This window comes from Chelonia mydas, chromosome 1 (assembly GCF_015237465.2).
Source record: "Chelonia mydas isolate rCheMyd1 chromosome 1, rCheMyd1.pri.v2, whole genome shotgun sequence".
Taxonomy (NCBI): Eukaryota; Metazoa; Chordata; order Testudines; family Cheloniidae; genus Chelonia; species Chelonia mydas.
In genome coordinates this window covers 304,327,911-304,345,251 of record NC_057849.1, presented here as the reverse complement: position 1 = coordinate 304,345,251, position 17,341 = coordinate 304,327,911, and the positions used below count along the sequence as shown (strand labels likewise).

Here is a 17,341-nt window from a genome sequence, read left to right as displayed (position 1 = left end):
AACATTTTTATTGTGTTTTTTATTTTGTATCAGTACGTTATATTCTCTTCTGCAATTGCGCTCAATTACAGCATGAAAAAGTCCTATTTCTCTCTGTAGGACCAAAAGCAGTGGGAGAATGATTTTATATTGTGAGGCATTTCTACTGTGACACATTCAGCATTAGTTACTGGCTGCAAAATGGGAAGAGCTGGCACAAACACCTTGAAAGTGATACAAAATGTCTGAGATTTGATGCACGGGACAGTGATTTTTGCTTGCCAGCACTATTCTTGCATTTGCAACTGACTGATTATTATGACTAAGAAAACACCTGTTCCCGCAATGTATTCCATGCTTGTTGCTGATTCATTTAGTTTAGTAAAAGGAAGCAAAAATCGTGGCACATTGCAGCTAATAAGAAATTAGTTTCATTGCTCTATTTTTAACATTACATGGAGGCAAAAGGGAAAAACAGGAAGGCATATGTTTGGGGCCATGGTGAGTTTGTGTTTTTAAGAATAACACCAGAAAGGTTTTTCTAGCAGTAGTTTTCAGTTAACTTCAGTGACCATTATGTGTGCACAGTGAAAATTTGTTATCTTTACACTGATTCCCATTCTCCTCCCTGATACTCCACCAGCCTTATAGCAAGAACAAAATGGAGGGCATCTGAATTAGCATAAACAAAGTAAATTTACTACCACCTTTCATGTTGTACTTATCTTTTCTTTCTTTTTCTATTATTTATTCCCTTTTTCTCCTCATCTATGTCCCAGTTTCATTGTCATCTTATCTCCAGTCCATATTTTTCCTCTGGCCTGTTATATATTATACTGGACAGTTTCTCTGCTCTGCTCAGCTTTTGCTTCTAACACTCTGATTCTGTGCTCTGGCCCTGGTAAAGTTTACAGTACCTTGAGGGCTGCTGTAACTTGCACCAGCTGAATATGGTCTCCTATGGACTTGGGATAGATGGAGTGGATTGTGCTCTGGACACTTTCCTGATACACCTTCTGCACCAGAGATTGTGGGGAGGGAGGTGTAGCAGTTCTCTATGCTGACTTTTGCTAGGGCTGTCGATTTTAATTGCAGTTAACTCACACGATTAACTAAAAAAAAAATTAATCGCGATTAAAATTAATCATGATTAATCGCAGTTTTAATTGCACTGTTAATAATAGCATACATTTATTGAAATATTTTTGGATGTTTTCTACATTTTCAAATATATTTCAATTACAGCACAGAATACAAAGTGTACAGTGCTCACTTTATGTTTTTTATTACAAATATTTGCACTGTAAAAATAATAAATAGTGTTTTTCAGTTCACCTCATACAAGTACTGTAGTGCAATCTCTTTATTGTGAAAGTGCAACTTACAAATGTAGATTTTTTTTTCCCCGTACATAACTGCACTCAAAAACAAAACAATGTAAAACTTTAGCGCCTACAAATCCATGCAATCCTACTTTTTGTTCAGCCAATCGCTAAGACAAATACATTTGTTTACATTTGCAGGAGATAATGCTGCCCGCTTCTTATTTACAATGTCACCTGAAAGTGGGAACAGGCGTTCACATGACACTTTTGTAGCTGGCAATGCAAGGTATTTACGTGCCAGATATGCTAAACATTTTTATGCCCCTTCCTGCTTTGGCCACTATTCCAGAGGACATGCTTCCATGCTGATGACGCTCATTAAAAATAATGTCTTATTTAAATTTGTGACTGAATTCCTTGGGGGAGAATTGTATGTCCTCTGTTCTGAGATTTTACCCACATTCTGCCATATATTTCATGTCATAGCAGTCTTGGCTGATGACCCAGCACATGTTGTTCATTTTAAGAACACTTTCACTGTGGATTTGACAAAACGCAAAGAAGGTACCAATGTGAGATTTCTAAAGATAGCTACAGCACTTGACCCAAGGTTTAAGAATCTGAAGTGCTATCCAAAATCTGAGAGGGATGAGGTGTGGAGCCATGTGTTCAGAAGTCTTAGAAGAGCAATGCTCCGATACGAAAACTACAGACCCCGAACCACTAAAAAAGAAAATCAACCTTCTGCTGGTGGCATCTGACTCAGATGATGAAAATGAACATGCATCGGTTGGCACTGCTTGGTATCGTTATCGAGCAGAACCCGTCATCAGCATGAATGCATGTCCTCTGGAATAGTGGTTGAAGCATGAAGGGACATATGAATCTTTAGTGCCTCTGGCACGTAAATGTCCTGTGATGCCGGCTACAACGGTGCTGGTGAACACCTGTTCTCACTTTCAGGTGACATTGTAAACAAGAAGCGGGCAGCATTTTCTCCTGCAGCTTTAAACAAACTTGTTTGTCTGAGTGATTGTCTGAATAAGAAGTAGAACTGAGTGGACTTGTGGGCTCTAAAGTTTTACATGGTTTTGTTTTTGAATATAGCTACTTTGTTGTACATAATTCTAAATCTGTAAGTTCAACTTTCAAGATAAAGAGATTGCATTACAGTACTTGTATTAGGTGAATTGAAAAATACTACTATTTTTTACAGTGCAAATATTTGTCATCAAAAATAAATATAAAATGAGCACTGTATATTTTGTATTCTCTGTTGTAATTGAAATCAATATATTTGAAAATGTAGAAAACATCCAAAAATATTTAAATAAATGGTATTCTATTATCATTTAACAGTGTGATTAAAACTGCGATTAATTGCCGTTAATTGTTTTAGTTGTTTGACAGCCCTAATTTTTACATCTGCTGGAGACTCCCCACCTTCGGGGATATCCCCAGCAGGGTAGTTACAGGAAATTTCTGTTGCTTTTGTGCCTCAGGCCAGATTTGTCCTAACATCTTCTCCCTTTGTATCTTTCCCCATCTCTGTTAGTCTGGAGCTCCTAATGATGGCTTTTTCTTTCTCTTTCCCCTCAGCTGCAATACTCAGTTTCTCTTCGTGCCCCTCCCCCCCATACCCTAACTTGCTTTGTGCACTGAAAGTGAGCAGAAAGGAGGATCTTCAGAACTCTTGAGTCTTCAGTTCTTTCCCTCTGTATGTATTCCCCCTTTCCCAGGGCTGCAATACTGAAAAGGCAGGATTCTTAAAGGTCCATAGGCCACTTTCACTGCAGCTGCCTATCCTGAGTGGGTGGGGAGTGGTTGAGTGCACACATCCATCCATTGCTGCACAAACTATTCAGCTACCTATGTTGTGTCTAGGTATTGTCAGTGCTTCCTCCTGTAGAGAGGCAGTTTCTCTGCTTAGCTGCTGCATCTGCCTGTGGCCAGTCTGCATTAACAGCTCAGGACAGGAGTAACAGAAGAACAAAGTACTGCGGGTTGTTAGCATTCATGCAGTACTTCATGGGGGCTGCGGTTCTGGCACTCATGCTTGGCACAGCAGCACACATTGTATCCCTTACTTTATGGCGTATTACCTTAAACAGAGTACGGTACTTTCTTCCAGTATTTTAGTCATTCAGCTTCTGTCAAGGAAGCAGAGCTTTTTTCCTCTCAGATTTGATGATAGAAACCTCATGGAGTTACAAACACAGCTCTTGGGCCAGTTTCAAGATTACGAACGATGTGAACTTTATGAAGATTTTACACAACTCTAATAGGGAGAAAACTGGTTACCAACCGTATAGGAGAGAAATGTCAGAGTTTTGATGATACGTGCTAGTTCAGAAGTTTCTGATTCTGTGAGTATTGGATGCTTTGTACTATTGATTATTGATATAGAGGATAGCAGAATAGCAGAAAAAACCTTGGAAGGAATCAAATATTATAGAGAGCAATGTAGGAATTAGAATTGTGGGAATATCATGCAAACAATTGTGGCAAGAGTTTGAGAGTGGCATAGAAAGAGCATGATCTTTTCTATCAGGGGAATAAGAGCTTTTTTTCCCCAGAACTCAACCACTCAACCCACAATAGCAGGGAAGAATTAATTAAACCTTTGCTGTGGAAACCAGATTCTTGTAACTGACAAAAGCAAGAATTTGCTTCTTGTGAGAAGTTGCATTTATTTTGGAATTCAGACTCTACTGGGAATTTGTTTGGGAACGGAGAGGTAGGAATTGTGGCCAGCAACGATCTGTGTGGCTTGGATGATGAAAATTATGGGAAGGAAATTTAAATAATAATTACAGGAGTTTTTCACACAACTTCTGTAAGAATTTTTTGTTTTGGAACTCACTGAATTCAGGGAGAGTTATAAGATTTCCCCAAAATAGGAGGAAGAAATTGAAGCACATCTGTGGTTGTAGAGGTACTTTAATATAATTGGTTTCAGAGTAGCAGCCGTGTTAGTCTGTATTCGAAAAAAGAAAAGGAGTACTTGTGGCACCTTAGAGACTAACCAATTTATTTGAGCATAAGCTTTCGTGAGCTACAGCTTATGCTCAAATAAATTGGTTAGTCTCTAAGGTGCCACAAGTACTCCTTTTCTTTTTAATATCATTGCAGTAGTTAATTACTGCAGTACAGTTATTTTGCAAATTAACTCTGCACATGTTGTGTCTCTTCTTTTCTTCTCTCACCTTTGTGAACAGAGGATGGACTTCTTAAGAGAGAGTCAAAAGGATTGATTCTGAAAGATGCTGAGCACCTTTAGTTAATTTAATCCAAACGTGTCATTTCTAGCTTCTATTTACTTTCCTTAGTGGCTTCTGATACTTTCTTTACTGGAATTTTGCATGTCATGGTGTAAATCCTCTCCACCACCTGTCCTAAATCATGAGAATGAGCTAAAGGTCCAACACTGCTTGTTTAGCACCCACTTTTCTTCCCCCACTTTCCTACTGGCTATGAGACAACTTGAGAAGTTCATATAGTTTATACTTGGTCATCATTTTTAATTATATTTATTTTCTTGGCTTTATGTCTGCACAGCAGAGAACATGTGTCACAGCTGAAGTTTATAACATTGTGCAGAGAAGGTAAGAAGAAATGGTTCCCTGCAAAGAGTGCTTACAATCCAAGCAGATCAGATATGAAAATGAGTAGAAAATTGGAGATTGCGAGATGACTGAGTGGTGGCGTTTGGCATGTGTCGTCTTAGTTCCACAGTGTTTTAATTCTATTTCTCAGAGCTTATCTACACATGGCATTGTTGCTGATTAATTCCATGTGTACACTCACTTATTCCAGAACAAGAGTGCCTTGTTTCTGTTTAGTTTAACCCACTTTCAAAGTGGGCAGTCAAAGCATTCTTATTCTGGAATAAGCTTGGCATGTTTAGCCTAGGAAAATGAAGGCTGAGAAGGGATAGGATTTCTCTCTATAAATACATTAAGGGGTAAACAGCAGGGAGGGAGAAGAGCAATTTAAGCTGAAGGACAATGTTGGTGGAAGAACAAATGGGTATAGGGTGGGTTTCCCTAACAGTAAAGAAGGACAAATAGGTATGAATAAACTTAGGTTGGAAATTAGAAGATGGTTTCTAACAATCAGAAGAGTGAGATTCTGGAACAGCCTTTCAGTCGCTCCAGAGTAGTGGGGGAAACAGCCTAATTAGCTTTAAGATGGAGCTTGATATATTTATGAATGGATTATATGACAGAGTTGCTTGTGCTAGCAGGGGACTGGACTTGATGACCTAGGAGGTCCCTTCCACTCCTAATGTCCTGTAAGAGTGTCCAGACATGGAGTTAATCAGGAACCATTAATCAAGAACAACTCTACATATAGACAAACCCTTATTGGGTCTGTGCTTCTCTGAGAAGGAAATAGAACTTGAAGACCTATTGGAAAGAATCAGGAGGAATTGGTGTGGTGTCCGCATGGTTTTCTAGGTCATTGTGTCACAAAGTAATGGATTTTTAACTCCACCCTAGAAAATAGGCAAGTGGGAATGGCCCTTGGGAGACAGGGATCTAAGGAGCTAGGAGGGAAGAAGTGGGGAAGGAAAGTCCTAAGAACAGGTAAGCTCATAATGAAAATTTAGTGGGAGGTTTCTGTTGTGTTAATTGTTTTTGAGTTCCAAATAAAGCCAACTCTTAGAAAGGGTGTGAGTTTGGAAATGGAGTCTTTCTGCTCTATTGAGGACAGGGAGGGGCTCAGCCCATCTACATGGAAGAAGGTGGTACCATGCAAGAGTGGACAAAAGTTACACTTCAAATAAAAGCAAACTGAACTAACTTAGATTTACAGCAATTGCATATCATGCAGGGTCTTGCCTTCTGTGCAGCTTCATCCCACAAGTTCAATGGTTTATTTGATATTGCATACGCTTTTTCTTAATATTTTATTAACTACATAGATCTATAGAATTTCCTTCTTGCTACAAACATTCTGAAGATTTTTTCCATCTATCGTATGTTCATGTTGTTAGCTCTACTTGGGTTTTGGTTGCAATTCTTGTACTTCTTTATTATAAATAAGGAACAGTGGAAAATGATGAGTTTTGTGTGTGTGTGTGTGTGTGTGTGTAACAAAAATATTAGCCTCTTTGGAATTGTTTCTGTGTAAAATGTCATGATAGTCCTGTTCCATGAGGTAATTTGGAAATTAATTAATATCCCCATAGCAACGCTTGACATATTTCATATTAAGTCAATTAGAAATAAACCATATTTATTTCACCATGTCACATTATTTAAACATGTTTATAGTCAAAAGGTAAACTTCAGGGCTTATTTCATGAATCATCATGCCTTAATACTTTGGTTTTCACTGTCTTAGTTATATGAAAAATTAATGGTGTTTTGAAATGTTTTAAAATTACTTAATAGCTTTTTTCACAGTGTTAACTTCATTGTAAAAATATAACTAAGATTTTTCTGTGTTCCACAGTATTTTGGAAGTTTGCTTGTGATATTCTGTGTTGAACTGGCCTGCGGGGTTTGGACCTATGAGCAGGAAATTACGGTGAGTCAGAAAAGGAGGATACATTATTATATAGAAGAAAACAAAGATTTTCATTAGCTAGCTATTCTCCAACTGCTGTAGTGTGCATCTTTGGTTATGGCTTTCTGTCAGTCTAGTATTAACTTCAGGCATTTTGGTTTGTGTTAGTATAGGGAATTCTGGGAGACCAGTTCCTTCTAAAAGGATCCAGTCTGAAATTTTCTCAGGGTCAGATCCTTAGGTCCTGTTTCGTTTCTTGCTTAGACAAGTTCCCACTGAAGTCAAGTGGGAGTTTTGACTCAATAAGGATTGCAGGCTTAGATTCTGTGTTTTGAGGGGATTTGGGAGGGGATCTTGCTGTGCTGTATTGTAAACAGACAGTGCATTCATTCCATAAATGACTTACTGCTTGCTGAGGTCGTTAGTAATGTCTCCTTAAACTATAAATGCCTGTGTTTTAACGTGAAACATGTCTCAGCTATAAAACCGATTTCTGTAAACTCCTAAGGAGGTTTTATCTCCAACTAGTATTTATAACTGCACCAGCCTTTAATTTTCAAACTGGAGACTTGAATCCATTATGAAGGGAAATGGCTAAGTACTGAACAGAAAACAAACTATCATGTTATTCTGCTTGCTCTTATATCTTCTTGTCTAGTTTTCAGTTTGATACCTATTTATGAACGGAGTGACAGATTTCCTCCAAGCTGCCAAGATATGCCCACGACACTGGTCTTTTCAACAGCAGCCAGTGTGTAGCAATTATACTGCAGTAAAAAGGGAGGGAGCTCATTTGGTATTTGTACAGTACTAGAACCAAAGGAATTTCTGGCAGATCTGTACTCTGAAATTATGTGGCAGCATTTTGTATCAGAACTCATTCCCTTGCTATACAGATTCCAGAGCGGTGTTTTATGCTCCTAATATAACATCATTTAAAGATATCACTTTGCTTAAATGTCAGGTTGCATTGATATGATACATTTTTTTAAATTGGGAAGGTAGATCGTAGGTATGACTCATCCCCTGGCCACAGCCACCATCCTCAGGGGTTCTGCCAGGGGTGACAGTTATAACTAACATCCATGGCTCTATAGAAGTCTTATCAGTAGAAGCTGCCAAAAGGAGGCATTGAAATGGAGCATCCTTCAAATTCACCAGCCACACCCGCCCCCCTCTCCCAGCCAAAACCATCCATCTTTCAGGATACCCTAGATGGGCTAGGCCCCCTGCTGGATCGGGGTTGTGGGCACTTTGGCCCATTGTGACCTCATCTGTCCAGGCAGATATTCTGCTAGTGGGACCCGGGACCCATAACGCTAGCAGAAGCCAGTATTGCCTGGGGCTGGCACTCATCCTGCCATAGGTTATGACATCAGTGACTTAAAAAACAAAAATAAGAAGTGATAGATCCATCAACCTCTAGGGAATTTTGTCCATCTGCCTTGTCCCCTTCCCTAACCAGGCCAGAATCAGTCCAAAGATTCACCACTCCCAAGTTCTTCCACATCTGCCAGGAAAATTCAGTAATGTGGACTGTTAGCATATGAATAAATAGAACTAAATATCTAATCTGAGTGTTGAATGTTCGAACTGGTTAAAAGGAAGACTACAACAGGTCAGACTGAAAGGTGAACTGTCAGGCTGGAGAGAGGTTACCAGTGGTGCTCCTTGGGGATCAGTCTTCGGACCAGTCTTATTTAACATTTTTATTACTGACCTTGGCACAAAACGTGGAAGTGCGCTAATAAAATTTTCAGATGGCACAAAGTTGGGAGGGATTGACAATACAGAGGAGGACCAGAATATCATACAAGAAGATCTGGATGACCTTGAAAACTGGAATAATAGAAATGGGATGAAATTCAACAGTGCAAAGTGCAAGGTCATGCATTTAAGGACTAACAAGAATTTCTGCTATAAACTGGGGATGTATCTGTTGGAAGTGACAGAGGAGGAGAAAGACCTGAGTGTATTGGTTGATCACAGGATGACTGTGACATGCTCAGGGTCTAACTGATCGCCATATTTGGGGTTAGAAAGGAATTTTCCCTCGGGTCAAATTGGCAGACACCATCCGGTTTTTTTTGCCTTCCTCTGCAGCATTGAGCATGGGTCACTTGCAGGCTTAAAGCAGCGTAAATGGTGGATTCTCTGTAACTTGAAGTCTTTAAACCATGATCTGAGGACTTCAGTAACTCAGCCAGAGATTAGGGGTCTATTATAGGAGTGGGTGGGTGAGGTTCTGTGGCCTGCGATGTGCAGAAGGTCAGACTAGATGATCATGATGGTCCCTTCTGACCTTAAAATCTGTGAGTCTTGATCTTGCTCTCTCTCCCGCTCCCTCCCCTCCTTCTATGCTCTACCATTTTGTTTCTTTTCCTTCCAGGTTACTCTCTTATTGCTCTCTTTCTTTTCTTCTCTCCCCATATGCCCCATTGTTTGTTCCTCTGTCTTCAGTCTTTGTGATCCTCCTGCCCCCATTTGCCCTCATCATACTACTGCTCACACGGTGGGGTGGGCCAGGAACACAAGTCTTCCAGGCCGTCCACTCCCAACTCCCGCTACTGACTGTCAGGCTCTGAGACCAAGCCCATTGAAGCAAAGCACTTCAGAATGGTTCTACAATACCTACAGGTCACTTCCAGGGGCTGGCCCATCCAAAGAATGCAGAGTATGCAGGCCCTTTGTCTTCCACACTGGGCAGTGAAGAGACTCCCTGGAACTCCTTGGGGGAGCCCTGTTGCCATGTTAGATTCAGTTTATAATGAAATCATAGAATGAGGTGAGGTTCAGAGAATTAGTTAGCATTATTATAGGGGTGTGTGTGATGCTGTTAAAGTCTCAGTGAGGCATAACCCCTATACTATCCCAATTTGAGTCCTGTTTGGCATATATATTAGACTGCCAAAAGCGTCCCTGTATAAATAGTTTTGCTTCCAGCTTATGATAGCTCTCAGAATGAAAAGTGCCTTATGACTAATTTCTTCCATCCACGAGATTGAGAAGCCAGAGCAGGTTCTCAGTTTACTTGAACTTCAGTCAAGGCTTGATATTATTAGAAAAATAGTAACATATTAATGCAAGCAAAAATTAAACAGCAGACAAGACCATAGAGAACTTTCATGCTCAAAAATCAAACCATAAACTTGAATTCTAGTTTACCTACACAATACATGAAAGTGTCTCTCAAGGAACAAAGCCAGGCAAATGATTTTCATGAACAGATGATATATGTACTACTAAGTGAATTGGTTATTAGGGATTTAGTTAGTAGATATGTTCGTTTGACCTCTGGAATGTCAAGGTGACAAAGGTATAGATTCTAAAATTCCTTCTTAGCTCAGTCATAACTGCCTTGTAAGTTGGTTTTGTTTTACTTTTTAATTTCCTTCTCTCACTTCTTTGCATTAATTTGTGTCTGCTTTTCATTGTCTTCAAAAAAAGTTGGATGCCCTGTATTACGTGCATAACCTTGGACTAGATTCAACTAAAATAAGATTAAAAAAAAATTCTAATAAGTGTGATCTGAACTGCAGTGGTATCAAGTGTTATCCAAAGAAAGCAAAGTCCTGATTTCTAATTTAATATAAAGAAAAATGTGTTGAGTGCAAAAGTGAATTATTTTATTCTAGTGACCAGCATAAATGTTTGAAGTATGAGTTGCATCTCTGGGACATTCATGCATTTCTAAGTGCTTGTTTTAGCACTCTGCTGCTAAGATATATTTTTAATTTGGACATTTGCAAACCTCTTGAGATCATAGCCTCTGAGAACAAAAAAATAACAGCTAATAGAATCTCCAGTGTGTCAAAGGCATTGTTGTATTTCTGAGATGTCATTTGATTTGTGAAATGACATGTGAAGACAAGCTAACAAGTGGAAATGTGAAGACAAGTTAATTTCCTAATAAGCAGAAATTGCAGTTATAACTAATCCAGATATAACATAAATATTATTTATTATTTTTTTGGACTGAGGTCATTCAGGCAGTGAGAATCTCTTATTTTATGTTTGTACAGCACCAAGCACAATGAGGCTCTCCTTTGGGAGCTACTATGAAATAAGTTAATAAATAATAATTTAGGCCATGTAAAATTTCATAGAGAACTGTTACTGGAAGCATTAATTGAAAAAAGATAACTAAGTCCTAGCAGTTACCATAAGAACATAAGGATGGCCATACTGGGTCAGACCAAAGGTCCATCCAGCTCAGTATCCTGTCTACCGACAGTGGCCAATGCCAGGTGCCCCAGAGGGAGTGAACTTAATTGGTAATGATCTAGTGATCTCTCTCCTGCCATCCATCTCCACCCTCTGACAAACAGAGGCTAGGGACACAATTCCTTACCCATCCAGGCTAATAGCCATGAATGGACTTAACCTCCATGAATTTATCCATTCTCTTTTAAACCCTGTTATAGTCCTAGCCTTCACAACCTCCTCAAGCAAGGAGTTTCCCAGGTTAACTGTGTGCTGAGTGAAGAAGAACTTCCTTTTATTTGTTTTAAACCTGCTGCCCATTAATTTCATTTGGTGGCCCCTAGTTCTTATATTATGGGAACAAGTAAATAACTTTTCCTTATTCACTTTCTCCACACCACTCATGATTTTATATACCTCTATCATATCCCCCCCCTTAGTCTCCTCTTTTCCAAGCTGAAAGGTCCTAGCCTCTTTAATCTCTCCTCATATGGGACCCATTCCAAACCCCTAATCATTTTGGTTGCCCTTTTCTGAACCTTTTCTAATGCCAGTATATCTTTTTTGAGATGAGGGGACCACATCTGTATTCAAGATGTGGGCGTACTATGGATTTATATACGGGCAACAAGATATTCTCCATCTTATTCTCTATCCCTTTTTTAATGATTCCTAACATCCCATTTGCTTTTTTGACTGCCGCTGCATGGACGTCTTCAGAGCACTATCCATGATGACTTCAAGATCTTTCTCCTGATTAGTGGTAGCTAAACTAGCCCCCATGATATTGTACCATTAATGACTTTAGAGTAGCTGGATATTTTTTTCACAAAATATGTGAAAATAAAGCTGACTTTGAAACTGAGTTGTTTAAATGCATCTATTAAATCTAATGAGAGCAAGCTAAAAATAACATGAACAGTATGTGCATCTGAAGGACTACATTAAAGTACTCAACTCCTTTGTTAGGTTGGTGCACAATAAAAGTGGTCCAGCTGAAACAGAAGTCAATTTCTAATCTTAACGCTGACTACTTTTATGTCAACTATAACAACCTTTTCTTACTTTGTTATTCTCACAATGTTCCTGATGTCTGGGTCTGAAATAAAAGAGGAAGCAAGACATGCAATTAAAATAATCCAATTAAAAAAAAAAAATTCCCAATAACTGTTTGACAAGAAAATATTTCCAAAAAATGGGGAAAAAGGCTTACTGAACAGAAATTACTATCATGTAGAAAGTTAATGTTTAATTTCTTGAAGCAGGATGCACTTGTATACGCTGGACTTGATTCAAAACTCTCTGAAGTCAATGGAATAAGAATGGGAGAACGGCCATATTGGGTCAGACCAATAGTCCATCTAGCCCAGTATCCTGTCTTCCGACAATGGCTGGTGCTAGACTCTTCAAAGGGAATGAACAGAACAGGGCAATTTATTGAGTGATCCATTGCCTGTCGTCCAGTCCTAGTTTCTAGCAGTCAGAGGTTTAGGGACACCCAGAGAGCATGGGGTTGCATCCTTGACCATCTTGGCTAATAGTCATTGATAGATAAGTTCATGGAGGATAGGTCTAACTCTTTTTTTGAATCCCGTTATACTTTTGGCCTTCACAACATCGAGTTCCATAAGTTGTCTGTGCATCGTGTGAAGAAGTACTTTCTTACGTTTGTTTTAAAGCTGCTGCCTGTTGATTTCATTGGGGTTCACTGACTTCACTGGACTTTTGTGAGATACAAGTTGATAATCATTTAATTGAAATTTACACATAACCCTTGGAAACGCTCTAAAATGTATGATTTTTATTTATTGATATCTAGATCCCCTATTGCCATACATGTATTTCTAAACAAGCAAATGACAAAAACAATATTTTTCTCACTATTTCTATTAATACAAATAAAGCTATGTATGTTTAAAATTGAAACATTTATTTTCTTTTTTTATTGAGATGGCACATCCAAAGTAACTTGCATTTAGAACCTCAGCATAGATGAAAACACTGGTTCTATAGGCACAAGATGATTGATTTATTGCAGAACTCTCAATCTCTCTCCTTATTTGAAACACTTTGTCTCTTCTTTTCAGGTCCCAGTACAATGGTCAGATATGGTCACTTTAAAAGCCAGGATGACCAACTATGGCTTACCTAGATACCAGTGGCTTACTCATGCTTGGAATTTCTTTCAGAGGGAGGTAAGAAGATAGTCAGTTCATGAAATGTAATGGTGCGTATGCACAAAGTGCTACTTATCTGTTTGATGGAAAAAGGTTTAGTTATAAATAAAAAGGTGAGGCTTTTTCTGCAAGCTAACTGAGGGCTTATATTTTGGTGTAGTCCTTGAAAGCTGTTGGCACACAGCCTCTCAAATTCTTGTAAGTTCTAGACAAATACACAGGAATTGTGTATTTTCATAATTTCACTCCCTTTTTCTTGTAACTTACATTATTTATATATAATTCCAAGGATGCATTATAGCTGCATTAGTTCTGTATACATATCATATTTCATTAACTGGACTGACAAAGGCTTGCAACAGAGGTTTTCACCCTGTAGTCCGTGGACCCCCTGGGGTCTGCAGACTATGTCTAAGGGGTCCATGAAAGGTTGTTGTTACCACAGAACAGCGGTTTTCAACTTGTGGTCTGCAGATCCCTGGGGGTCCACAGACGGTCTAAAATTTCCAGTAGGGTCTGCACTTCCATATGAAATATTTTAGGGATCCACAAATGAAAAAAGGTTGAAAAGCATTGACTTACAACAGGGGTTCTCAAACTTCATTGCATCTCGACCCCTTTCAACAATAAAAATTACTACATGACCCCAGGAGGGGGGACTGATGCCTGAGCCAGCCGGAGCCGCTGGAGGTCGTGGTGGTGAGGGGGGCAAAGCTGAAGCCCAAAGGCTTCAGTCCCAGGCAGGGGCCTGTAATCTGAGTCCCAATGCCCAGGGCTAAAACCCTCCGGCTTTGGCCCTGGGTGTTGGTGCTCAGGCTTCAGTGTCAGGCCCGGGCCCCAGCAAGTCTAAATCAGCCCTGGCGACCCCATTAACATGGGGTGATGACCCACTTTGGGTTCCTGACCCACAGTTTGAGAACCGCTGACTTACAATATAAAAAACCACCTCCAGCATTGTGAGTGCAGTTGCATTGATTTAGAAACCTAGCTACCTGATTGCGCCTGCAGATCAGATAGGTGTCTAAAAAAGGTACAGTTGAAGGCTCCTTTAATTGTGGATGCAATATTTGAGGCCTAATTAAAAATCTGTGCCAGTGTGTGTTAAAACTTACTGCTTGTACATACCACCAATAATACAAAATAAGAATGTTATGAATTTAAATAATACCTTCAGTTAACTACTTCTCCTCTGCCAAAGATGGGAGCACCCAGGCCTTTATTTTTATTTAAATGAAGAATACAAGTGTGAAGAATTAAAAATTGACTCACTGCATATGCAGTAAAGTGAACGTCCTATGGTAGTTTAGTATTATTGTCCTCCCCTCTTACTGCGTGCTTTGATTTGTTGCGTCCTTTCTATGGATTTGACATATTTGAGACATTATATTGGTTGGAAAGGAGCATGAAAGGCTGTTTCTAAGCAGTTGCCAATACTGTCTCTTTGGTTGCAGTTTCATTAAAGTGGTCAGTTTTACGTCCTGTCACCAGGAAAAAAACCTAACATGGCTTGAACATTCACATATTTGCTCTATAGCCTTCTGAAATACAGAACTGTATTCATTTTAAAGAATGAACTATTATGTCACAGAAACAGGGACATATACAAGGTAAAAACCATTAGCTTCAGATACATGCTCACATGCAGGAAAAGAACTTTTAAATGCTTGTCATTATGTTGCCTTTGTTAAAATGCTGAAATCTATCATTGTTGCAGATTTCCTGTTTGTTTAAACATTTCCTGGCTACACTTGATTAGTCTGTATTTGTGTTAGAACCTGAAAGAAAGAATAAATAAAGGATTAGAAGAGTTTAATATATTTTCTGCTAAAGCTTTTCAGATGCTACTAGAAACAGTAGTTCTTCATGTTTAGGTAGATTGAGAGAGTCTGTCTATGGTCTATACCTGAACCAATATAAACAATTCCTGGGATTTCCATGCACGCTGCCTTATGATATCTTGGTTTAAATGTATGTGTTGGTTAGATAAAAAAGATGCCTTTATGTATTGGTTATTATAGTGTCACAGCAATGACCCTGTAAGTCTTAAATGACTCTTCCTCTAGAAAGGCTGATTTTTAAATAAATGAAAAATCAACTTCCCTGCCAAAGAACAAGCCCTGACTCTCTGGGGGCTGGGGAGGGAAGGAGCCCTTTATAATAGAAATTTCTTGTGTTTCGTCCATAGCCAGAGGAAATTATTTTTGGAAAGTTTGAGATTAATTGGACAAACTCTTTCAGCAGTACAGCACACTGCCTCGCTAACTGATGGGTTCTCAGTTTTTGAGCATTATGGGCCAGATTTTTAAAAGAAGGAAATCAATGGAAGTTAAGTGCCTAAATATCTGGGCCTATGCTAATTATTTTTGTCTGCTCTCAACTCAGATATTGGATGTGTGATCATCAGACTTATTTTCTGCATGAATGAACATTGGTGTATTGGGCCATTTTTATGAAGTTGGAGTGCAAACTTCTTAGTTCATAAAGGATCAGGTTTTTTATCAGCTGTGAGCTCTGTCTTCTGTGTTTTATAACTTTTTGGGAGAGATGTGAAATCTGTTTTTCCTAACCACCTCGTTATGTTTTTTAAGAGCAAATTGCTGATCCAGTAACCAGAAAGGGTGAACTTGTGGCTAGGAAGGTACAGAGAGGAAGAATTGAGGTTGGGAGAAGGACAGTGGGGAAGCAGAAGAATGAAAGTGAAAACAAATAGGGAAAAAAGCCGATAGCAGATAACATGAGGGGCCAAAGCTTGAAGTCTTCAGTCAGGCAAAACTCCCCAGCAGTTCAGTAAGACTTTGGCCTGAATGAAAAGGTAGGTGAAAACCAAGAAAGAATTTAGTAATGGGACTCTGATGAGAAGCAGAAGATGGGGGGGGGGGGGGGGGGATTTAAAATTAACAAGAAAAGAGAAGTGCTGGTTGACAGCTATACTAAGGTATGGTGGGAGAGAATGTGTGTGTTGGTGTGCAGGCAATGGACAGAGGACAGGGGATTGCACGAAGTAAATCTGGAGCCATTGCATCAGCCCTCTTTGTTGTGAATGCAGGCTAGAAAATGAAATCCCATCACTAGGTTATAAGTTTGTTACTGTGATTTTTATGATCTATTATGACCTGTTTTGTGGTCAGAGTTCCTACTATTATGATTCTAATACAGATTATATTCTCCTGTGATACTTTATTTTCCCCCAAATTTCCTTCCTCCTATTTTCCTTTTCCATTTCAGTATTTTTCTTAGCACTTTTTTATTGTCTTCACTTTTTACTCATTTTCTTTCCTTTCCCTTATTTTTGTCCCTTTCCCTGCTCTGACACATCTCTTCCTGTGCATTTCCCCCCTCCCCCCGCAGATTTGCCTCTAGTCTGCTCTAGTTTTGTAGGGATTCTCCATTCCACTAGCTTTTATTAAACTTCTCTTGGCTACCCCCATCATCACAGCAGCATTGCAGGCGAGGATAATTTCTGTGAAGCACCAAGTAGGGCAGTGGTTTTCAACATGTGATCCACGAAAGGTTGTTGTTACCATAGAAAAGTGGTTTTCAACCTATGGTCTGTGGACCACTGGGGGTCCACGGACTATGTCTAAGATTTCCAAAGAGGTCTGCACTTCCATTCAACATTTTTAGGGGTCCGCAAAAGAAAAAAAGGTTGAAAACCACTGAACTAGGGGATTGGTGGGGAGGGAAAGGACAGATCACAGATCAATGTGATTGGCTGATTTTTGGCTTGGTTATGTCCAGGGACAACAGAAGCATCCATAAAATGAGGCTCTGTACAGGAGCTGCCAGAAAAAATACCTAAAAACAATAGCCTGTGTATGTCTGGCTCTAGATACATGTTTTAAAAAGTTGGTTCAGTTTTTAGCTTTTATGACCAGGGAGCATCACACTGCAGTCACTGATCTTGGCTAACCTTTCCTTTACAGTTTAAGTGCTGTGGAGTGGTGTACTTCACTGATTGGCTGGAAATGACAGAGATGGACTGGCCTCCTGACTCCTGTTGTGTTAGAGAGTTCCCGGGATGCTCCAAGCAGGCACATCACGAGGACCTTAGTGATCTTTATCAAGAGGTAGGGAGGAAAAAATAGTGCTACACTTAAATATTTCAGAAGGGTGTGTACTTACATGTTCCTATGACTTCCAAAC

The 17,341-nt window shown here is 39.3% G+C and overlaps 1 protein-coding gene across 4 annotated transcripts in view; it reads left to right on the top strand.

Moving 5' to 3' along the window:
- Nucleotides 1-17,341, top strand: part of TSPAN12 (tetraspanin 12) — a 62,989-nt gene that overhangs the window by 32,224 nt on the left and 13,424 nt on the right. For 3 of the 4 annotated variants that reach the window (XM_037888938.2, XM_043550102.1, XM_043550104.1), the window contains 3 exons: nucleotides 6,765-6,839; nucleotides 13,109-13,216; nucleotides 17,122-17,265. In XM_037888938.2, the coding sequence (XP_037744866.1) occupies nucleotides 6,765-6,839; nucleotides 13,109-13,216; nucleotides 17,122-17,265 (327 nt within the window). The remainder of the gene's footprint in view (nucleotides 1-6,764; nucleotides 6,840-13,108; nucleotides 13,217-17,121; nucleotides 17,266-17,341) is intronic. The other variant, XM_037888939.2, reaches the window with a different exon arrangement.